Source organism: Petromyzon marinus, chromosome 2, assembly GCF_048934315.1.
Source record: "Petromyzon marinus isolate PM22_M1 ecotype Great Lakes invasive population chromosome 2, UKy_Petmar_22M1.pri1.0, whole genome shotgun sequence".
NCBI classification, from domain to species: Eukaryota; Metazoa; Chordata; class Hyperoartia; order Petromyzontiformes; family Petromyzontidae; genus Petromyzon; species Petromyzon marinus.
The window spans coordinates 24,614,588-24,638,432 of NC_133668.1; the positions used below are offsets into that span (position 1 = coordinate 24,614,588).

At 50.9% G+C, this 23,845-nt stretch overlaps 1 protein-coding gene across 3 annotated transcripts in view; it reads left to right on the forward strand.

Moving 5' to 3' along the window:
* The window catches only part of PDE11A (phosphodiesterase 11A), a 101,784-nt gene that overhangs the window by 66,070 nt on the left and 11,869 nt on the right, over positions 1-23,845 (forward strand). For all 3 annotated transcript variants that reach the window (XM_032958513.2, XM_032958515.2, XM_032958514.2), the window contains 10 exons: positions 2,053-2,103; positions 4,541-4,687; positions 5,787-5,894; positions 12,599-12,708; positions 13,100-13,190; positions 14,560-14,660; positions 14,984-15,061; positions 18,090-18,153; positions 19,142-19,216; positions 21,915-21,998. In XM_032958513.2, the coding sequence (XP_032814404.1) occupies positions 2,053-2,103; positions 4,541-4,687; positions 5,787-5,894; positions 12,599-12,708; positions 13,100-13,190; positions 14,560-14,660; positions 14,984-15,061; positions 18,090-18,153; positions 19,142-19,216; positions 21,915-21,998 (909 nt within the window). The remainder of the gene's footprint in view (positions 1-2,052; positions 2,104-4,540; positions 4,688-5,786; positions 5,895-12,598; positions 12,709-13,099; positions 13,191-14,559; positions 14,661-14,983; positions 15,062-18,089; positions 18,154-19,141; positions 19,217-21,914; positions 21,999-23,845) is intronic.

Below are 23,845 nucleotides of genomic sequence, written 5' to 3' on the forward strand. Positions count from 1 at the left end.
CGTGGCGCACTCTTTCTCAGACCCCAGGCGCATTTGCTCTTCCTTCCAGGAAGCCAGCCGCTGGAGCTATGTCACTTTTAAATACAGTAAAACCTTGGATTGCGAGTAACCTGGTCTGCGAGTGTTTTGCAAGACGAGCACATTTTTTTTTAAATATTAATTTGATACATCTTCTTTGGTTCTTTCGGTAAAGTCACGTAGAATGAGAATAAAATAATAAATTGATAAAATAAAATAACACAATATTCTCATGACGCTTCGGCCACAACACAAGCGGCCTTCATCAGGTGAAGGGACGAGACTGTCCTCCAGACAGTCCTCCAGACAGTCTCGTTCCTTCACCTGATGAAGGCCGCTTGTGTTGTGGGCGAAACGTCGTGAGAATATTATTGTGTTATTTTATTTTATCAATTTATTATTTTATTCTCATTCTACGTGACTTTACCGAAAGAACCAAAGAAGATGAATCCTTGCAGTCACGAAAGCTTTAAATCGAAATTAATTTGATAATCGAGCGAGGTCTTGCAATACGAGTAGTACGTATACGCTTTGTTTGGCGAGCGTCATGTGATCACAACTGATATGCGAGTGCTTTGATATACGAGTACTTTGGATTACAAACACGGTTCTGGAACTAATTATGCTCGCAATCCAAGGTTTTATTGTAATCGAGATTGAAAACTTCTTTCTTTTGAACTGCTTCTTTGCGTTTAGTTTGTTGGTCTTCTCCCCGCACCTCCGATTTAGCGCAGCACACGGTTGGCTACGTATGGTGCGAAAGACGTTCAACGTACATACTAAACCTGTGCGTGGTGGCAGCCACGGCCGTCCATGGGGTGGGGGGGAGGTTGCGCAAGTGTTACATCTGACACCGTGACGTCGAAGCACGGTCGCCCACCCCCCCAAAGCGTGGGGCCCGGGGCAGTCACCCCGATTCGCCATACCCTATGGACAGCTCTTGTGGTGGCCCAGATCCCAATTATCACCGCACATTTTGACAGAAATCCTGGAAGACACCTCCCCCCCACGCCCACCCACCCCATTGCTGCTGGACATCTGTGAAAAAGAGCTTCATAGCTAATCGGATTCCTCCAGTATAAATAAAAATTCTGATTGTGCTGCTGAGTAGTTGTAGCGGTATCTTTTATTTCACCAGCAGGTGAAATAGACTTGTTGAGATGCGTGAATAATCGCCACTTTAGCACAGAAACGACCCTGTGGCACGTGATGCCCTGCTCAGATGAGCATGAATAAGAATTCAACTTGTGACCCTGTGCCACCGCCGCTGCACAGTATGCGCTTGCTCTCGTAGAGAGAGAGGGGACGACTCCGAGAGAGAGAGAGGATGACTCGGAGAGCGAGAATGACTGAGAGAGAGAGGATGACTCCGAGAGAGAGAGAGGATGACTCAGAGAGAGGATGCTTCAGAGAGAGAACAACTCCGAGAGAGAGAGAGAGGATAACTCAGAGAGAGAGAGAGAGGATGACTCAGAGAGAGAATGACTCAGAGAGAGAGGATGACTCCGAGAGAGAGAGAGGATGACTCAGAGAGAGGATGCCTCAGATAAGGATACCTCACAAAATGGACGATTGGCTACAATATTGATGTACGTGATTCATACATTTCTTTCTCAGAACCATGTTGGGTCATGCAAGGGGCGTACTCGGTTGAAACAAAATTCAACAAGGGATTATTATCATCACGATCCATGGGCAAATAGCCCATAGGTGTCCACTGCACATTCGTCATTTGTTTAAACTTTCCTCTGTCTTGTGCCAATATACTCAAGCAGTGTGCACATCTTTCTGGCACCAAACTCTTAATGTCGTCGTCCAAGCCATTCTCCATTAGGTCTTCCTCTCTTTCGGGTTCCTTCCATTTTTCCGAACAACAGCAACAACACACTTTGAGTTTTCCTGTTTTCCAGCCTACTTCACATGTATACACATACAACAATGGGTGCACAGTAGCCAAATAAAAGCGCTGAGAACCACTGCGCTAAACGCCGCGTTGACCGTCACGTCCACCCCACCCCGTTGTCGCGATTGCAGGTGCTGTCTTACCACGCCACCTGCACCAAGGCCGAGGTAGACACGCTGAAGGTAACAGCCCCCACCATTGCGGGCGTCGTCGGGATTTCAACGGACGATTTGTGTTCGCGCATATTCGTCGATTGAATATATATCACTGGCAGGAGACACGGAAGACAGATGTAATAAGCGACGTTTCGGACAATGGACCATGTTCGCACTGTGTGTGCAAGCCCTCCCACCCACCCCTGCGACTCCTTCAAACTCAACCGGAAATGCCAGATGTGAAGATGTTTCCAAAATGTATGTGTACATATATATGAAGAATCTTCTTTGGTTCTTTCGGTAAAGTCACGTAGAATGAGAATAAAATAATAAATTGATAAAATAAAATAACACAATAATATTCTCACGACGTTTCGGCCACAACACAAGCGGCCTTCATCAGGTGAAGGGACGAGACTGTCTGGTAGGACAGACAGCGCTGTATGTATAGTAAGGTAATGATTTTGATTGGGTCCTCAGATGGTTCTTTCCCAACGGTTGGGGTGATAGCTTTACGGATTGTGTAGTCTGAATATCCATTCATCTTGAGAGCTTGGTGTATGTGTTCCAGTTCACTGGCTAGGTGATGATGGTCGGAAATACATTGAGCTCTATGGTGTAGAGTTTTAATGAGGGAATTCTTCTGGGATGGATGGTGGTGAGAGTCTGGTTTTAGGTAGGCATCCGTATGGGTGGCTTTCCTGTAGACAGTGTCCCATTGAGCCATCTGGTCTCTTTTCGATTAAAACATTCAAGAATTGTAACTTTCCATCCTTTTCCACCTCCATGGTGAATTTTATGGCTGGGTGTATGGAATTGATGTAGTTGAGGAATTGGTTCAAAGCTGGTCGGCCATGTGGCCAGATGACGAATGTGTCATCTACGTACCTCTTCCACAAGGACCGACGTAGAGTGGATGCCTGGATGGCATCTGTCTCAAATTTTTCCATGAAAACATTGGCTACAACTGGAGATAAGGGAGAACCCATTGGGGTACCTTCAGCTTGTTTGTAGAATGTTCCATTCCAGGTGAAGTAAGTGTTGGTGAGGCAGTGTCTCACCAGCATTCAGTCCTTGTTGGACCAAATCTTCAATGATTGCAATGGTGTCAAACACAGCAACTTTGGTAAACAAAGAAACCACATCTAAAATTAACGAGCAAATCACCTGGAGATAGTGAGATGTCCTTAATTAACGATACCAAGTGAGCTGAGTTGAGTACAGCTGAGATGGTCTTACCAAAGAATGGTTGTAAGGTCTCAGACAGAAATCGGGCCAGTTTGTAGGTGGGTGAGTCAATGGTGGAGACGATAGGATGAAGGGGTGTCCCTTTATGGATTTTTGGTAAGCCATACAATCTAGGTGGTCTAGCAGCAGAGGGTTTTAAAGAAAACCGCTTGGTTGGTTCGATCAAAGATGTCGAATCAGTGATGATATTGTTGATTTTCGTAATGAATCGGTTGGTGGGATTTCTTTTAATTTTGATATAGCTACCATCATTAAGTAGGTCCTGAATTTTGTCATTGTATGTGGTTTTATCCATGATAACCGTGGCATTGCCCTTGTCGGCTGAGAGAATGATGATTTAATCTCTATTTTTTAATTGAGAAAGCTCAAAGCACTAATCTTTACTGATGTTACTAATAGGTGTCTTCGCGTTTTTGAGGATAGTGGCAATTTCGGCTACGTCGACCTGGACAATGATATCATGAACTGGGATGTGTTTAGGGGTGACTGCGAAATTCAACCCTTTGGCTAGAACCGATTTTAGGCTGTCTGAAATTGGACTGTTACTCTGATTGATAACAATCTTGTCAACGTCTAACCTTTTGATGTGTGGACCTGGCTTCTTCTTGGAAAAGAGGTTTAACTTGGAAATCAGCTTATCTTTGACATTGAGGTGGCTGAAGAGGCTGTCATGTTGTCTACATGTTTCCAATCAGATGTAGACATTTTTTTCCGTCAATGACCCGAGGAGTCTTGTCTAAATTGTCTAGTTCAAATCGGAGCAATCTTATTCTCTCTGAGATCAGGGCTAAGCCAGCCCTGAACAAGATCCGTTTAGCATTGGGAGAAGTGACAGCAGCAGATGTGAGTGTAAAGGCGATCGGTATTACCTTGGTGTCACGGCATCTCTTCAGAAATGTGAGCGACTCGATCAGGTGAGCCTTTTTGTCTCGAAGTTTGTTAAAAGATCTAATAGTTGTGTGGAAACCCTCCACGTAGAGGCGGTTAAATCTTGACTTAATGCTTTCGTGACTGCAGGAATTCATATTATTGGGTCTTTCGGTAAAGTCACGAAGATAGGTTCAAAGAAAATAAGCAAAAAATAACAAAACTACGACGTTTCAATCGCAACGCAAACGGTTGTCTTCAGGAAAAAGGGGGGGGGGAGTTAGCTTCCCCACTACCCTCTGCTCCCCTGCCCCTCTGCCCCCCTTGCACCCTCCTCCTTCCTTGGTAGGCAGCGGAGATCCCTCTGGTGTGCGAGCTTGGCATCGACGAGTTCCACTTCGACGACTTCTCGCTGGACCACGACGCAATGATCACCGCCTCCCTGCGCATGTTCACCGACCTCGGGCTCGTGCAGACGTTCCGCATTGACTACGAGGTGCGCGCGCCCCCCCGTGACGGGGCTACGGGGGTCACGTTGGACTGTAATCTCTCTTCTTCAGGGGTTTTACATCCACTGTTGTATTCAACATTGCCTCCCGCTTTTTGTATGTGTGCATGTAATGTTGAACTTCTATCGCAAAGCATGGGGGAAGGACAACAAACTGAAAACACAAAATGCAGTTCGAATGAACTGTTGTTCTCCAATTAATTTAAGTCAAAATTCAAGTAATTTCCCGTTCAAGTGAACACTGTTTAACAGCTCTTGAACCAGCGATAGGAAATTCCACATTCCTCGGGCAGGGCCGAGTATCTCCATATGATAACAAACAAAGTGGTGCCGGGCCGTGGAGGAGACAGAGTCAACCCCTTGACCAGGATTTTAAGTCGGGAACTTTCCAATTTGCGAGCTGCGCATTCTAACGCAGAGCCACCTGGCCCAACTATTTATACTAAACTATTTAAAATGTTACCAGGTAAGGCCCACTCACATGTGTAGCTCGTTTTCAGCAGTGACCTGGCCACAAATGATAGCTCATCGAATTCACTTTTCAAGTGAAAACCAAAAGTAGCCAAATGCTCTGTACGCTTGTTTTAAATGTGGAGGGAAAAACCAGAGAAGATAAAATACGCAAACTCCAAATATACAGACATCGTCAGGGTCAGGATCGAACCCATGTCCCCCTATACACCAGGCGAGGCGGTTTGCATCTCGCCACCGTGGTGCCTCATTGATGTACTAAGATGCTTGTGTCGCCTGCGATAAATAAATAAGCCACCCCCTCGCTGGGAGAAAAAAACAACAACTTTGTCATAGCCAGCAGAGATCTGAGATCCGGTAGGAGGGGAAAAAAGAGTGCGTCAGGTTGAGCGATGGGTTTGGATTTTTGTCTTCATATTTATTGTAATTTAAGTTGAATCGACGCATCGTGACAAGCCTCAAGAGGGCGGCGGTGGGGGGTGGTCGGTGTCCCCCCCTGCCTCTCAGCCATAACCCCCCACCCCCCTCATCGAACTGACACTGCAGCCCCCCCCCCCCCGTCACCCTGACCCCATTGTGCCCGTACGTGTGCCACCCCTCCCCTCACCACACACAGACGCTGTGCCGGTGGCTGCTGACCGTAAGGAAGAACTACCGCCTGGTGCAGTACCACAACTGGCGGCACGCCTTCAACGTGGCGCAGTGCATGTTCGCCATGATGACGGTGGGGGGTGGCCCCTTTCATCACGCGCAGACAAAGAAAAAGGCCCCCCCGTATACCCTTTAACAGACTGTTGGGGCAAGTGCTGTTAGCGAGTAGCATCTATGAAGGCTGCCATGTCACACAACGGGGCGGGTGGCCAGCACTACGCCCGGCCGCCTTTGTCTCCCCAGTGGCAATGTTTACACATCACACCAGGTGCTCATTTGAGGCTGAGTTGACCTAGGGGAGGGCCCAGGACCGATTCAGATAATTGTCACTGGTGTTGGCCGTAAGTGGGGAATTGAACTCGAGATGCCGGGTTCGTACCGCAGCGCGCTAACCGCTATACTACCGCCTAAAAACACACACCACACACACCACACACACAACACACGCACACCTCACACACCACACGCATACCACACACACCGCAGAGTGCCGTCCATAGAGGGGGATACGGAGTCCGGAGAAAATCACACCATGTGGAGCTCCCCCCCCAGCCACCCCAACGTCTTCAAAGTAAATCAGAAGTGGTACATCTGTAGTGACTGTGATTGTCACTGTGTGGTGCCGGGCTTGCGAAGTCATGGCGGATAATGTGCTGACATTATGTGTAGCCGACTTACGGGGTGTAGTACCAGCCCTAACGGGGCTTGGGTGAGCGCTGGTCAGCGCGGAGGCACCGCGAGCAGTGTGCGGTGCGGGTTCCCGATGAGGAAGCGAGAGGGAGCGTCAGCCAGCCAGGGTTACGTTGGGGCATGATACGCTGGTTGACCTGCTGACACCTGACCGGATGATATTGGAGGGGGGCCACCGGTGGACGGGGGCCGCTGGGCGGTCACGTGGTCTAAAAGGGCACTCGGGAACCTTCGAAAAAGAGCTCGAGATATCTGGAAGGTGGGCGGGGTGAAGGGCGGAGCCAGCCCCAGCCCAGGGGCATCTAACAGGGGCCCCGTGAGGAGCTCGAGGTTCTTCATGTGCTGTTGTGAAGAAGATCCACATCGGGGAGAAGAAGCCTCAAGCCATGCGGTCCGGGACCCAGCTTGTGGTCCGGGCCAGGATAGCGAACCGTGTCTAGTTCTGCCATAGTGTGGTTAGATGGGCATTCGAGACTCGACTGTAGATTGTGTGAGTTTGTATTAAGTTGCGGGATAAATAGTGTTGCTCCCAAGATAACGTCTGCGACTCAGTTGGACTCACAACAACTGGTGTCGGAAGTGGCCAACTTGCTAGGCTGTAGCTAGCGGTAGACGAGTCATGTCTACGCGTCGCAGAGTTCGTGTACGTGCATCAGACAATGAAGACGACGAGGAAGGAGCAGAGACACTGCCCACGGAGCACGGCGCAGTCGGGGCACGGAGCGCCTCGCCTTCAGTGGAGGAGCTCGTCAGGGACGCGCACGGCCGTCTCGCTGAACTCCTCCAAGCGGCGCCCGCCATCCTCGTCGAGATACGGTCCCTATCCTCGACGGTGAAGGAGGGGGCGGCGGAGCTCTCCGCACGGGGTGACTCGGCCACCATTTCACACAAGGTGGGAACGCCATCGCCGCTGCCCGCACTTGCGAGTGCCATTCTGCCGCTGGTGGGGAGCGTGGAGCCCGCCAAGCTTGAAGCGGGGACGTCCTCATCGATCGACGTCCAGTCGCTCCGCCGTCGGCCTCCCTTCATTAAAGAATTTGTTGCTGCCAGCGGTGATTGGCTGGCATTTACGCGGCGATTTCTCACTAATGCCGACTTGGCGGGATAGTCGGAGGGGGACGCGCTGAAGGCGCTGCCTGCCGCTCTTGTCGATGATGCTTTGGCGGCGTTCCTCACCATCCCGCTGTCCGAGAGGTTCACCCTCACGCAGGCATTTGACCAGATGGCCGCTGTTTTCGAGCCTCCACTGAACACCTGTCAGAAGTTCGTCCGTGAGGCGGAAAGAGGATGGTGAGTCGGCCCTCGCTTACAGGAGTGCACTTTTGGCGCTGGCGAAGGCCGCGTTCCTGAAAATGGATCACAATGGCCTTGACGCCTTGGTCCTCGAGAAGATGTTGGGACTCGCCAAGGATCTCCGTACTGTGCTTCCCACCGAGGACGGGGAGGTGTCTTTGGTCAAGATCACCAGGTGCATATAGGCGCAGCAGACCCTGCAACGTGGCAGGGTGTTGGTGGCGTGCTCTGCGTCTTCCGCGGAGCCCGAGGCCCACGCGGATGAGGAGCCTGGTTCCGCATGCTCGATGTATCAGCGGAGCGGTGATTGTCAGGATGATGGAGATTGGCGGCAGGACGATCGGCGGCGGGCGAGGGCTGCTTCATCCCAATCCAGCGGCGGCCGGGTCACCTGCTCATCGGCGGGCCCCGGGACGTTCACCTTCCTACGACTCCCTGCCCTCTAAGGCGAGTCGCAGCGCACCTCACACTCGGCCCCGGAGGGGTTCGTGCAGTTTCGGGGGGAGTCCGTGCATGTTCGCAATGTGCGGACCAACCAAATCAGTGGTTGGAGCTGGCTCATCGCGTGGTCGTGGTGACCGCGGGATCGTCGGCCGTGCTTGGGTTCATTGAGGGGGATGAAGTACGCATGCTTGTTGATACCGGCGTGTCTTCAACCATTATTTCTGAACTAATTTGCAACATTTTGCACCCCCGGTGTCGAGTTTTGGAGCCGGTGGATGCTCCATGTTTCGCCGCCAACGTCGGATCGTTGTGGATAATCGTTCGGATTTCCGTTGCGTTGCGCATTGCCGATCTCCAATTGTCGGGCCATGTTTTGGTTTCTACGGCCCTGGTTGTCCCGTGCTTGCTAGGGACTGATTTTCTTGGCAAGATGCCCCCGGAAAATTTGCATTGACCAGGGCTGTTTGGAACAGCCCTGGTCAATGCTGTTTGGAATTGCCGTCGGGGCGGCGTATGCACGCACTGTGGAGGACGGTATTGTGTTGGGTCTCTCGAATAAGCTTAGTCGGGGGATGTCGCTCATTGCGGCTCAGACGCTGGTCTCCCGGGACCAGGCTTTGTTCATACAAGTTCTTAATGCCAGGTCGGACACTACGGTTATTCAGGAGGGTTCCATTTCACGCGTCTCCGGTGTATCCGGAGGTGGATGTCGCGGGAAATGTCGGGGTCGGCGTTCGGTCTCACAGACCTCCGATTGTGGATGAGGCATGGATGGACAAGCTATGCTTGGAATGCGGCGATATATCCGCGGGACAAATATGAAAGCTGAGAGCGATCCTGCGGGAGTTTTCAGGCATTTTTAGTCAATGTAAATTTGATATAGGGCACACGTCCCTGTTGAGCCACCATATTGACATGGGTGATGCCGCCCCCATTCGGCACAATCCTTACCGCCTGAGTCCGGCCGAAAAGGAACACGTTCGTGCGGCGGTTGATGAAATGTTGGCCGCGGATATCATTTTGCCGTCCACCAGTCCATGGGGCGCTCCGATCGTCCTTGTTAAGAAGCACGATGGCAGTCTGCGTTTTTGTGTCGATTGCCGGAAACTTAACAAAGTTTCTGTCGCAGATGCATACCTCTTGCCTCATATGGACGATTCATTGGATGCTCTGGCGGGCGCGTGGTTGTTTTCCACCCTTGACCTTTTGTCAGGTTTTTGGCAGTTGCCGCTTTGACGAGGCCTCTAGGGCCAAGACGGCTTTTTGAACACCGCAGGGGTTGTTCGAGTTTAACCGGCTCCCGATGGTGCTCCATTCCATGCCGGCCACTTTTCAGAGGTTGATGGAATTGGTTTTGGTGGGCCTCCAGTGGGATTCGTGCCTAATCTACTTGGATGACGTCATCGTTTTCGGCCGCACGTTCGATGAGCATTTGGATTGCCTGCGGGCTGTTTTCATTAAGATGTGTGCGGTCGACTTTAAATTCACGACCCAAAAATGTCATCTGCTCCAAAAATCTGTTTGATACTTGGGCCACATAGTCAGCGAATCGGGTATCGCAACGGACCCCGAGAACACTGCTTGCGTTTGGACATGGCCGACCCCCACCTCGGCCAGCGAGGTGCGCACTTCCATCGGCTTTGCCTTTTATTATCGCCGATTTGTCGCGGGGTTCGCATCAGTAGCTAAACCTCTCCACGCCCTGACAGCAAAGGGCCAAAAATTTCATTGGGGGGAGGAGGAGGTTGGATTCCGCTCTATTCGCGATGGGCTGGTTAACGCCCCTCCCCTGCGTTATCCCGACTTTTCAGTGCCGTTTATTTTGGACACGGACGCCAGTAATACCGGCATTGGTGCGGTGTTATCCCAAGTCGTAAATGGCGTGGAGCACGTGGTCGTCTATGGCAGCAGGGTGCTGTCTCCGGCTGAGCAGCGGTACTGCTTAACGCGCCGGGACCTATTGGCCATTGTGGTTTTTGTGCAACAATATCGGCCATACTTGTACGGGCGATACTTCGAGGTGCGCTCCGATCATGCGGCGCTCCAATACGGGCTGATTGTGGACCAGCATTCCGGTCAATTATCACAACGTTGAGGCTCTACTGAAAGGCTGCGTGCAATGTGCCCGGCGGAAGCCGCCGGCGAGATCCTGTTGTCCTCCGCTGCAATCCATCGAGGTGTCATGGGCAAATGAAATTGTTGCCCTCGATATTCTCGGGCCATTTCCCGCTTCTGCGCATGGAATCAAATTACTCGTAAGCGTTGAGTATTTCTCATGCTGGCCTATGGCTTGGCCGCTCCCTAATCAATCGGCTGTGGCTATTACCGAGGCGTTCCTTAATGGCTATGTTCTGGATAAAGGTGCCCCTGAGCGCCTCTCGACGGATCAGGGCAAAAAAAAATCCCCCAAGCTGCTGCGTGAGGTTTGCGATCTGCTGGGAATGAAAAAGGTACGCACGTCGCCGTACCACCCGCAAATGGATGGCATGGTCGAACGCCTACACCAGATTCTGACCTCCAGGTTGAGTCACTTGGTCAGCGAGTCACAGGCCGATTGGGATTTGCATATTCCTGCGGTTCTTGCCGCTTATAGGATGACCTCTCACACGTCCACCGGCTACTCTCCCTTCTTTTTGATGTATGGGAGAGAGTATGATTCTCCCATCGATGTCCAATTACTGGCCGTGTCCGCCCCGAAGGTGTCCAAAATTTCTGCCTCGATTAGGTTCACGATCGGAAAACTTTACGAGGCGCGGGAAGCCACCAGTGTTAACTCTCGGGCCAGGCAGCTGGCCAACGAGCGGCTCAAAGGTGCCCGTGTTTCCTTGTGCGATTGGTCGCCGGGGGACAGGGCCTGGTTGCATTGTCCGCAGGTGCCAGTGGGCACATCTCCTAAATTACCCGACGAGCTGGGGCGTGCATCAGGAGAGTGTTTCTGTTCCACCCCCAGGCGCCGCATGACTGATGCCTCGCACGCGGCCACTCGTGTCGGCCGGGACAGCGGGAAGCTACGGAAGGGGGGGGGGTGATGTAGTGACTGTCATTGTCACTGTGTGGTGCCGGGCTTACGAAGTCATGGCAGATAATGTGCTGACATTTTGTGTATCCCGCTTACGGGGTGTAGTACCAGCCCTAGCGGGGCATAGGTGAGCGCTGGTCAGCACGGAGGCACCTCGAGCAGTGTGCGGTGCGGGCTCCCGGTGAGGGAGCGAGAGGGAGTGTCAGCCAGCTAGGGTTATGTTAGGGCATGATACGCTGGTTGACCTGCTGACACGTGACCGGATGATATTGGAGGGGGACCACCGGTGGACAGGGGCCGTTGAGCGGTCACATGGTCTAAAAGAGCTCTCAGGAACCTTCGAGAAAGAGCTCGAGAGATCAGGAAGGTGGGCGGGGCGGAGCCAGCCCCAGCCCAGGGGCATATAACGGGGGCCCCGTGAGGAGCTAGAGGTTCTTCGTGTGCTGGTGTGAAGAAGATCCAGGTCGGGGAGAAGAAGCCTCTAGCCACGCAGTCCGGGACCCAGCTTGTGGTCCGGGCCGGGATAGCGAACTGTGTGTAGTTCTGGCGTAGCTTGGTTAGATAGACATTCGAGACCCGAGTGTAGATTGTGTGATGTGTTAATTTGCGGAATAAATAGTGTTGCTCCCAAGATAACGTCTGCGACTCAGTTGGACTCACTACACATCTGACACCGTGACATTGAAGCGCGCCCCCCCCTCCCCCCAAAGTCCAGGGCCCGGGGCGGTCGCCCCGATTCGCCATAACCCCTAGGGACGACTCTGCACATACACAAACACACCGCACACCATCTTACCCCACAATGGCCTCCAACATCCCCGATGCTGAAACATTTAACCTGTGAATTGCTGTACTAAATTTGCGATGACACCTACAGTACAGTGATACCTGGATATATACGAAGTTAAAGCCTGGCTCGGAGCGATCGATCGCGACACCTGGAGGAACATTTGAAACGGACCATTGATTGCTTTGCGACTATGACTACGACTACTCCTAAAGCTTGACAGAACCCTCCTGAAAGAGAGTCTTCAGACTCTTGTGAGGTGTTCCTGGATAGAGAAGAATAGTAATCTCCGTTCGTACGGCCGATGTGGATTGCATTCAGGTGGTCAAGCCAGATTACCGCGTCAGGCGTAGCAGCGGCGTGTGTCACTCTGATGTCCCCGTCGTATTTTCGGATCGGGCACCATATAAGGACGCACTATTCTATAGTAATATAAATGAACAATATTGATAATTTCTCCCGGTGTCCATAACCTCCCTCCTCCCCCTGGCCATCATTGTCTGGCTCACCGTGTCGCTGTCCCCCCCCCCCCCCCCACACACAGACGGCGGCGCTATCCGAGGTGTTCACCGACTCGGAGAAGCTGGCGCTCATGGTTGGCTGCCTGTGCCACGACCTCGACCACCGTGGCACCAACAATGCCTTCCAGGCAAAGTGAGCGGAGCAGCGGCTGGCCAGGGCCCCATGCGCCAACCAAGGGGTGCCCCGCACCACCAAATGTCCCTTTGGCTGACCGAAGTTTAACCTTACCCCCTTAGCAGTGAATCATTGGTAGGGGGAGACCCCGGCCAAAATGCCACGAGGTCCCTACACAGCAGTACACACAGCAGCACACCATGTTAAGTTTGTTGTCCTCCCGTGCCTCCCGATTATCACAGTTGGCTAAGTACGGTGCAAAAGAAGTTCGACACACAACATACATATATTGGGACCCCCCCCCCTTAGTTTTGAGGTCGGAAGCAAACTATCACCCCCCCTCCACCCCCCCGCCCCCTCTCCTCCCCCAACCCCCCCTCTCCGTGTCTCTTCTCCGTGGCGCCCGTAGGAGTGGCTCGGCTCTTGCCAGGCTCTACGGCACGTCGGCCACACTAGAGCACCACCACTTCAACCATGCCGTGATGATCCTGCAGAGCGAGGTACGCCGAAGGCGGCACTGGTGTAGCAGCTGTCGAGTGTGCAGGCTATGCAACTCAACTGCATCGGGCCCCTTAGACGGGTGGACTACGAAGATGGGGAGGAGGGGCGTGGAAATTGTAACACGGGGTCCCCCACATCAGCGAAAACTACTGGCCATCTGTGAAAAAGAGCTTTATAGCTGATCGGATTTCCTCCAGTTTAAATACATATTGTCTTGACTCCGATTCTTCGCACCAGGGCCCCATGCCAACCATGGTTTGGCTTCAATGCGATACGCCACACCATACGCGTTCCAAAATGGGAGCAGTGCGAAGGAGAAAGAAACGACAAATTATATATTTTTTTATTTTACCAGGTAAGGCCCACTGAGCTATCCATCTCGTTTTTCAGAAGTGACCTGGCCACAAATGATGGCTCAACGAAGCGCCTTATCACGTAGGAAGTTTATCGCAAGCAAAATCCTCCAAATGCATGTTTATAAATGTAGAGGGAAAAACCGGAGGACCCGGAGAAAAACAATCCACGCGACGACCGGGTGAAAGACACGCGAACTCCAAATATAAAGGCGTCAGGGTCGGGATGGGGATCGAACCCGCGACCTCCTGTATGCCAGGCGAGGTAGTTAACATCTCGCCACCGTGACAGCCAGGGGCAGCTGCATGCGGCTAGCCCGGGACGGGCCATCAGCCGCTCATAAATAAACGATGGCTCTACTACAGTCTAAACGAATGAATGGATGAATGCTGAGGGAGCCTTGTGGGCATGCCGGCACGTGCGGCTCGCTTTGCGCTGTCGTCGCTGCTGCTGCTGTTTGTAGCTCTTCTGTTGCTTCTGTAGCTGCTGCTTCTACTTATTCTGTTGCTCCTGCACCTGCTGCATTTCCTCCTGCTGCTGCATATATTGATTCTGCTGCTTCTGCATATGCTGCATCTACTGCTTATCCTGCTTCCGCTGCTTCTACTGATTCTGCTCCTCCTGCATCTAATCCTGCTGCATCTACTGCATCTGCTGCTGCTTATCCTGCTTTTGCTTCTGCTGATTCTGCTTCTCCTGCATCTAATCCTGCTGCATCTACTGCATCTGCTGCTGCTTATCCTGCTTTTGCTTCTGCTGATTCTGCTTCTCCTGCATCTGCTGCAGTTTAGTTTGTTGTCCTTTCCCCGTACTTCCCATTTGCACGGTTAGCTGCGATTTGCACGGTTAGTTGCATACGGTGTGAAAGAACACTAATATACATACATGTATTGCTTCTCATGCTTCTGCTGCTTCTGAAGCTGCTTCTGCTGCATCCACTGCTGCTTCTGCCGCTGCTGCTACTCCAATGGGTCCGTTCGTCTTCCCGTAATCTCTCACTCGCCTCTCCCACAGGGCCAGAACATATTCGGCAAACTCTCTTCGCGCGAGTACGGCAGCATGATGCAGCTGCTCAAGCAAGCGATCCTGGCCACGGACCTCACACTCTATTTCCAGTAACGCGCGCATGGTGCAAACGCACGCGGACACGCAGACGATGCAAACACATGCACATGTGCAAACAGCCAAACACACACGGACACACGCACTGCAAGCACACGTACGTTGTGAAAACACACACACGTGGACACATGAAAGCAAAGGGCAGGGCCTAATATTCTTTCGCAGGGCCGATGTAAAAACAAAGCAACAACTACATTTTCACATTCAGATGGTCAAGCCAGACAACCGCGCAATCATCACGATCGCAGGATACTCGCTCTTCGATGTTATTTTCATATGCGAGGGCTCTTGTGTTTACTGCGTTTGTTCTCACCAGGCAGAGGACCAAGTTCTTTGAGCTGGTGTCCATGGGAACGCATGACTGGAACGCACGGGACCAAAGAGAGATGCTAAGGTACGTGGAGCCAGGGTGAGCGAGCGCGGCTCATTTTTTTTCCATATAAATTTTGCATCCCTCATCAGAAACCAGAAATAAAGCTATGACTAATACACACGCACACACGCGTACGCATGTACACACACACACACGTGCACACGTGCACACACATACATTATAGTAATTTCCAATAAATTATGCATTACTGCTCTGTGGCTTTTCAAGAGGCAATAACAGCTCAAAAGATTGATCCGCATTTCTTCGCGGGATAAAATGAACCTTTTAATGGTTCATATGCGCGGGTGTTGTAGTAACCGTAAAGAATGCAAGAGTATTGCGGTTCGTGGCGAACGCTAAAGGTCCCATGGATGACATCCCCATCGAGAGGGCCATTGTGTGCCGGTGTCATCGATCCAACATTTACCAAAGTTGAAGAGTTTACACGAGTTACTAAATTGGGAAACGCAGACTAGCGATCGTCAACCCCGACTCCGAAAGCCTAATAAGGGCCCTCTGGAAGAAAAACAAAAAATAGTCTTGAAACAAAGCGAGTCTCTTCTGTGTAAACAATTATATGATTGGTTGGGGGGCGCCTGCGTCGCCCCCCAACAACCTAGTATTCATCATAGAAAGATAGATAAAGTTGTGCGCTTACCAACGTAATGGAACGTCTGTCCCTGCGACTTGTTGATTGTGATAGCGTATGCGGGGAGAATGGGAAATTGTCGTCATCGCAAAACAAATGGCAAAAGTCGTGTCGGTGGGGGCCAAGTCGATTTTGGGAATCAACATTGAATAGCCTCGTTCTCTCTCTCTCTCTCAAGCGTTCATCATATTCATCATAATCAGAGAAAGTTGTTTATGTATAAGTATCATTTTACATCTGGAAGACTTCATTGAAAACGTCGTTAAGTAGATGTCCTTGCTGGAGGTCAGGCACGTGCGGTCAGGGGAGGCAGGGGAGGCACAGCCTCACCTGCCATACTCCATACGCCAATGAAAATAGCTGTTACTGAAAGTAAAAAAATATGAATAATCAAATAAAATAAACTCCTTAAAAAAAGTTTTGTCAAAACAACGGTTTTATTTTAAAGTGCACTAAAAAGTAAATAACTCGATTGGACAACGGGAAGTGGATGACATCTTTATTACACGTGGCGCCTGCTTCTTGGGCGAGGCGATTCCAGACTTTTTTGGACCGCGGCGTTTTTGACCTACCCAAATAAGTATTTAATTAATAAGCCGTCCATACAAAATGTTAATTGCTTTAAAAGAGGCAATTAATTGATTAATTGGGGCCGATTTTGATACAGGCATGCATTGTCACCGGATCTAAGTACGTGTGCAAAATTTGTAATTCATTGGACAACAGAAAGTAGACTACATTTTGATTACAAGATTTGACCACGACAAACATAGTAGTCAAGTTAAGTAAAACCGTTGAATAAATATTAATATTTTTCCACTGATCTGTGTTATAAATGTAATTTCTGTACGATTCCAATCATTTTTAGAGTCAAAATCGCCAAATTTGCGGAGCTCCGCTGCAAATACAGGAAGAGGCGAGAGGTGAGGCAGTGACAAGCTCAGCCTCCCCTGATTGCGCAACCCCTCAGCAACTGGGTTACTAAGCGCGTGCCTGTTACTATCTCAGTATGTCACCAATGTAATGTTTGTAGACCCCTTCATTTCATGTCCTCACCTTCCATATGCCAGGTAACTTATTTCACGTATGTGTATAAATATACAGGGTGTTTAAAAATATTGACCCAATTTCAAATCAGTATATTTCACGATGGCAAAATGTTACAATTACACAAAAAGTTGCAAACGGTTTAATGAGTTTTAAAGTTTTACTAACCATTTTATAAATGCTCGATGTGCCCTCCATCTGCTGTACGGACAACATCGAGACGATAGATTTTTAGCTTTCGCGACTGCAAGGATTCATACTCTTTGTTTTTTTTGGTAAAGTCACATAGGTAAAAAAAATGAAAACAACTAATTTAGTTGTTTTTATTTATTTTATTTTATTTATTTTGTGACTTTACCGAAAAAACCAAAGAGTATATCGAGATGATAGTTGAATTCGTCCCAAACACCTCTCTTCTCATGCTTTACTCCGAGGTGCGTGGTCGCCCTGTGCTCTTCACCTTACATCAACAGCAGCCCGTTTCCTCAAATTGTCGGTACCAACGATGAATGCTCTTTGACATTGGCGGATCAATGCCAAAACGCCGTTGAAACGCACGCTGCACCACAATTACGGATTCAGTCTTGCTGAACTGCAGAACGCAAAACGCCTTGTGTTGCGGGGTCACCATCTTGCGAATGACTGAGGCTAGGGGCTGTTTGTGCGCTGGGAGAGGCATCTAGCGGTAAATATTTGAAACTCTATGCCCCGCCCTTTCAAGTGGTAAGAGTTTCATTCATGGGCGGTTCGTTGTTGCAGAGATATAGAGATTTCAAATCGGGTCCATCTTTTTTAAACACCCTGTATTTAGGCTCGCTGGTTTCGTCATGAAAATGCAATGAAAAAGCACCAGGGGAGGCAGCTATCACATCTGGCTCACTGAGGGGGACGTGTCTAACACGCCCCCCTCAGTGAGGCCACGCCCCCCTCAGTGTGTGAATCTGGCTTTGACACTAGCCAGTGCCTCGCCAGCCATTGACCTCACCGCACGTCACTGCTGGGGGTTCGGTTCGATGCGGACTTACACCTGTTTGGGATTGCGGGATCGAGATAAGGCGACAATGAGCTGGCTGTGTGAGAAGACCGCCATCTGCAGATCGATTCCAACGTAATCGAACGTCTGTCCCTGCGCCTCCGTTGTTCATGCAGGGGGCGCGTAGGTTTGCATGAATACGATGGGAAGTGCAGCGTTCATCATATTCATCACAGATAAAGTTGGCCGTTTATATTATTAATGATTATATTATTCACCTGCGTAATTTTAAATCTGAAATTTTAGGGCCACTTTTGTTACGGCTCTTGCAGCCCGCGCGCCTGTGTGACGCCGAGGTCATGGTGCTGCAATCCCCGCAGGTCAATGCTGATGACGGCGTGCGACCTGGGTGCCGTCACCAAGCCCTGGGATATCTCGAGGAAGGCAAGGGCCGCGCACCTCGGTCTCTCCGCTCGATCCCGGCCATCGCTCGGAAAGCGAGCGACGTCGTGAAATGATGTTGTGGGGAACCGTGCAACGGTGACAGTCTTTCACTCGCTCTCAGGGCGAGGGAGAGATTCGTTCCGGAGGCACGGGAAACCACAGACAAGTGGGGCAAGGCAGCCAGAGCCCGGCACCAATGATTGTGCGAGCTCTGAAGTCCTACATTTGGACGTTTTCCTGACTCCGCTAGTGAGGGTTTACACACGTTAGCAGGGTTGACCTCCCCCCCCCCCCCCTCTAAATACCAGGACGCATCGTGGGAAGAGGGAAAAGGGCATCTCACGATACCAGAAAGGCGAGAACTACACGGAGACAAATGCCTTATCTTTAGCGGTGGATAACTTTTTATAATTGTTCCACATTCGGGACTTGTAATGCCCTGGGGAGATTTACCAGGTTTGCCAGGACAGAAATTTGTGTGTGTGCATATATATGCACAGTGGGGAGCAGTCGTGTAGCGGTTAGTACATTGCACTACGAACCCGGTGAGCCGAGTTTGATTCCCGCTCACGGCCAACACCAATGACGATTATCTGAACCGGTCATGGGCCTCCCCTAGGTCGACTCAGCCTCAAATGAGTACCTGGTGCAGTGTGTAAACATCGCTACTGGGGAGACAAAGGCGGTCGGGCGTGGTGTTGGCCACCCACCCCCTCATGTGCCGTGCCGGCCTTCATAGGTGCTGCTCGCTTACAGCATTCGCCCCAACAGTCTGTTAAAAGCTATGCAAGGGATCATGTCTTTGCATATATATGGGGAGCGGTGGTGTGATGGTTAGCACGCTGCGCTGCGAACCCGGCGACCTGGGATCGGTTCTCGCTCACGGCCATCTGAATCAGTCCTGGGACTCCCCCTAGGTCGGCTCAACCTCAAATGAGAACCTGGTGCCGTGTCTAAACATCGCCCGCGTGTCTCCGTTCGCGTGCAGGTGGCCGAGCTGGTGACAAGCGAGTTTTTTGAGCAGGGCGACCGCGAGCGATCGGAGCTGAAGCTCACGCCCGCGGTGAGAGCGCCGCTTGGTTTGCCGCATCTCGCTCGCCGCGTACGTGCGTACCATAAATTTACTTGGTGTCGCGAGCAGCGAAAGGCTGCTTTGTCACGCCTCTGATCGCACGGCCGCAGTGGTTTGTTGCAATGAGGAGCCAATCTTCACAAAGCGCTCGCACGTGCAATTTTCTGTCTTATTTTTTCAGATCCAACACACGTTTTGTGGCGCGATATTCCTCCGTGGCGCCCCTCCAGTCAAGTTGAGCCATCATTTGTGATAGCTAGGTCACTTCTGAAAAATATTTTAAAAATGCTTAAGTTTAGTTTCAGAACTACTGCTTCTTTTTTTCTCTGCGTTGCGCTCGGCAAACGCGACGCGGCTCCGCTCGTGGTGGCGGAGGGACTGTGAGCACACGCTGCCTCTACGTCTGGGGGGAGGTCGCGACATCTCTTGTTCACTCATTCACTCATTAATATCTTCTTCCGATTTTGAGGAGACAAGGAAAAAATATACCGGGAACGTATAGGAGTTTGGGTTTTATGTGCAGGGGGCTGCTCTTTTATTACTGCAGGACAATGCACATGGTCACCTATTTTGTGCACGGCTAAGCAATCAGAAATCCAGGAGGATAACTTGATCCCATGGTTGCAGCTAGCAGGCCCTGTACAAATGAAAGTAATTTCCCCCGTGAAATGCCATTGTATTACTGCCTCTCTATTGAAAATAAATGCTCTAAATATGCTTTGTCCAAAATAATAACATCAGTGGCGGAGGTTAGGCTAAGAGGAATGTTTGTCCCTGACATCTTTGCAGGTTATTATTTAAGAATTCTGCCCCCCAAAAAAACAATACAAGACACTGTATTTAATTCAGCAGCAGCCCTATCTGTCAGCAGGTTACGTTCAGTTCAGTTCATTTAATAGGTATAGCCCTGTGAGCCATGCAGCTCTTGAAACGGGTGCAACCGCAACAAACAAAAACATGAACAAGAAAAATCTTAAAGTGACTACACACAAACAAAAAATCCAGGGAAAAACAGCAAAGTCTTCCAGAAAAAGCACCGTATATCAACGCTGTGTTTAAAAACCCCAGTGGGATGCAAGCCAAACAATAACAACCATAAGACAATTTAGATTAAAGTTATAAGCAGAGAGATGGATGTAGGGCAAATTTGATAGAAGGGGCACATGAGGTGAACCCGGGAACTCAGTAGTAGGTTCCAGAAGGGGGGCGTGGCCGGGGGCGGAGCGAGGCCACGCCAGGAGGATAAAAGGGGACTCGAGCGAAGGCTCGGGGCTGTTGTTTGGAGTAGAATCCCGTTGGGCTGCCGGAGTCTTCGTCACCGTCTTCACCTTCTCGGCGTTGTCAGTCAGGCAGTCTGTTGGCTGTCCTGACTGAAGTGTAGTTACCCCTTGTGCCCTGTGAAAGCTATTCCTAGTGTCTCAGAGTATATCGCTACACATACGAAGGAGACATCACAGCAGTACCCTCCGCTATTCCTAACAGCGGCTATCTGGCTTGACCACCTGAAATTGTGAAATTGTAGTTGTTTTGCTCTGCAACTACATCAGCCGTACCAAAGAAGAAGATCGACTTCACCAGCGGCAGCGCGGTTAGTTGCTGGCCGCATGGCGTTTTGGGGGCCTTTGGGGCTATGCTTAGCAACCACGCTTTGTGATTGTGGAACGAGAGGCACTGTCTACATATCAATATATAAAAAATATATATAACCGTCATTATTTAAGCGGCGGGTATCCAATTTTTCAGTCGGCTCAGCTGCGAGTGCAGCCCCATTTCACGCTCGTAAGGCCACGCCGCGCCGCCACAATCTAAGCGCCGACCCCGGCTCTCGCCGATCGACCGCACCCGAGACGTCCGCGATCGCCGGCGTGGAGCTGAGCCCAGTTTGTTTAAGAGCTCTTAAGCTCTTAAGCAAACGAGTTGCCAGGACCATCAGCGTCTGGTGGGGATGGGGGGGAGGTGGTAGAATCGACAGCGGCTTAGAGCGGCTGGCTGAAGCGACGACGGCGATTAAATTATTACTCGCGACGCGACTTCCCCCGCCGCTTCTCCTGGGAGATCTGCTCCGCATGGCGTGAGTTGGCGGTTCATTGTAGGGGGGGGGGAGCGGGGGGGGTGGTACGGCGGTCACTTCACTCCTTTGAGAGGGCAGAGTGCGTGCCATGGGTAGAGCAGTGAGGTTCCTGAAGCTGCGGTGCGCTAGGGCCATGGGCAGTTGGTCCGCGGAACTGTTGCAAACTCGGTACGATTTTGAAACATGCCTTTGGACGATTTAGATAATTTTGCTGCTAGAAATGTCCAAATGACGATGGGCCAATTTGTTGAGATGTCATTTGTGGCCAGGTCGCTTTTAAAAAGTAAGTTATTACCTCAGTGGGCTTTGTCTGGTCGGATCGGATTCCTCCAGTATAAACAAATATTTTGATTCTGATTCTGAATTTCGAAACGATCTGATTATGCCAGAGCACGGTGGTCCACAACAAAGCATTGAGGGTCGAGAGCGGTTGGCGGGTCCGGTTCTCCTCTTAACGCCGTCTCTCCGTGATCCACCTACTCTGACGTCGTCAACGGGCTCTGCCGAACTGCGGATGGCGTTCTCGCACAGCGTTGCGCTACTTGGCAGTCCCCGTGCGTTGAGAGTGAAACCTGCCCCACCTGCCCCCCCCCAACTTGTGTCATCGTCCGTGCACAGGCGATCTTTGATCGAAACCGTAAGGACGAGCTACCAGGGCTACAACTCGAGTGGATCGATGGCATTTGTCTACCCCTCTACCAGGCAAGATCCTGAACGTGCACCGGCCCTGTCATCCGTCCGTCCGTCTGTCTGTCTGTGTCTCATTTATTTTATTAAATAATGTATGATTTCTGCATTTGTCCAGGAGTGCCACGCTTTATTTTCTCCAGGTTACTTTTTTCCCCCCTCCACGTTTAGAATAAACGTCAAGCGATTAGAGTTATTTGGCTGCTATAAAATGTCCGCATGATGAAAAGCCACTTACGTTGAGCTATCATTTGTGATGGCCAGGTCGCTTCTGAAAAAGAGCTACATAGCTCAATGGGGCCTTAGCTGGTGAAGTAAAACATAGTTTTGGTCAATATAGTATAGTTTAGAGCGGACTCTCACACGCCGTGTACATACCGACACACGCGATCACGGATATGTGTGTGCTTAGTAAGTCGATTAGCACGGTTGGCTACATAAGGTGCGAAAGAAGTTCAACATACAGCCATACATGCATGCCGAATCGCATTGCACGCACAGCCGGGTTTCCCCGGAGCCAGGGAGGGCGAGCCGTTTGCCACCGCTGCATGCAGTGCCCGGCGTGGGTGGCATTGCTTTGCTCACCCTTGATGCGGCGGGTATCCAATTTTTCAGGAGAACGCTGTTTAGTTTTCATTGCGGCAAAGGGAAATGTTTGTACATATATATATGGGAGGGGTAGCGAAGCGGTTAGCGCACTGTGCCCAGAGCCCAGCCACCCGGGATCGATTCGTGCTCACGGCCAAAACCAGTGACGATTATCTGAATCGGTGGGCCTCCCCTAGGTCGACTCAACCTGTAAATGAGTACCTGGTGCCATGTGTAAACATCGCCACTGGAGAAACATAGGCGACCGGGCGTTGTGCTGGCCACCCACCCCCTCGTATGCCGTGCCAGCCTTCATAGGTGCTCGCTAACACCACTTGCCCCAACAGTCTGTTAGGGCTATACGGGGGATATTTATCTTTGTTACCTGTTTATATATGTACCCACGCATGTGCTCACACTCAGCCCAACGCATTCCGCCCCCCATCCCGGCCCCCCAATCTCACCGTGACGTAGAGTCACTTTCTCACGCGAGCGTGTAAAAAGGTCTTGGCTTGCGAAAAGAATAATTGATTATTTCGCGCCGTCTACCAGGACCTCATTGACGTGAGCAATACGTCAGCGCTGGAATCAAAGCGCTGCGGCTTTGCATAGGGCGATTTCTTTTTATTAAACTATTTTCTGTTTCAAATAACTATTACTTTTTTTATTTGTACCAAGGAGTGTTTTCACAATTACAACCGGTTTCCCTTCGGCGTCATCGTTATTAATTTCCTTATTACGGCACGTACCGTACATTGCAATTTACGAGCGGATGAAGTGCGCGGCATTTGTCATCGGTTGCCCTATCAACGAACCACGCGAACATTTTCGTGAACAATGGGCTAGTTGCGTGTGATTTACGCGCATGCACTGCGCCTTCATTAAAGCCACCCATCCCCCACGTTCCATTATTTGTTAATGCTGCTGTGAGTGAGCATTATTGTTTACATATGCGAGCGTGAACTTCCACTTTTTGCCCTAATGGGAGGACTCGCTCGCTCGCCACGCACCCACCCAACAACCACCCACCCAACAACCACCCACCCACCCAACCAACCCACCCAACCCACCCAACCACCCAACCAACCCACCAATCCACCCACCAACTCACCAATCCACCCACGCGGCCGCGAGATTCGCCGCGGGGGGGGGGGGGGGGCTTTACTGCTGGATCATTGATCTCATCGTGAGTTCTCTACCGCAATAGCCGCCACCATTGGCCAGCGAGGCAACAGCAGCAACGGCGGCAGCAGCAGCAGCAGCAGCGATAATGC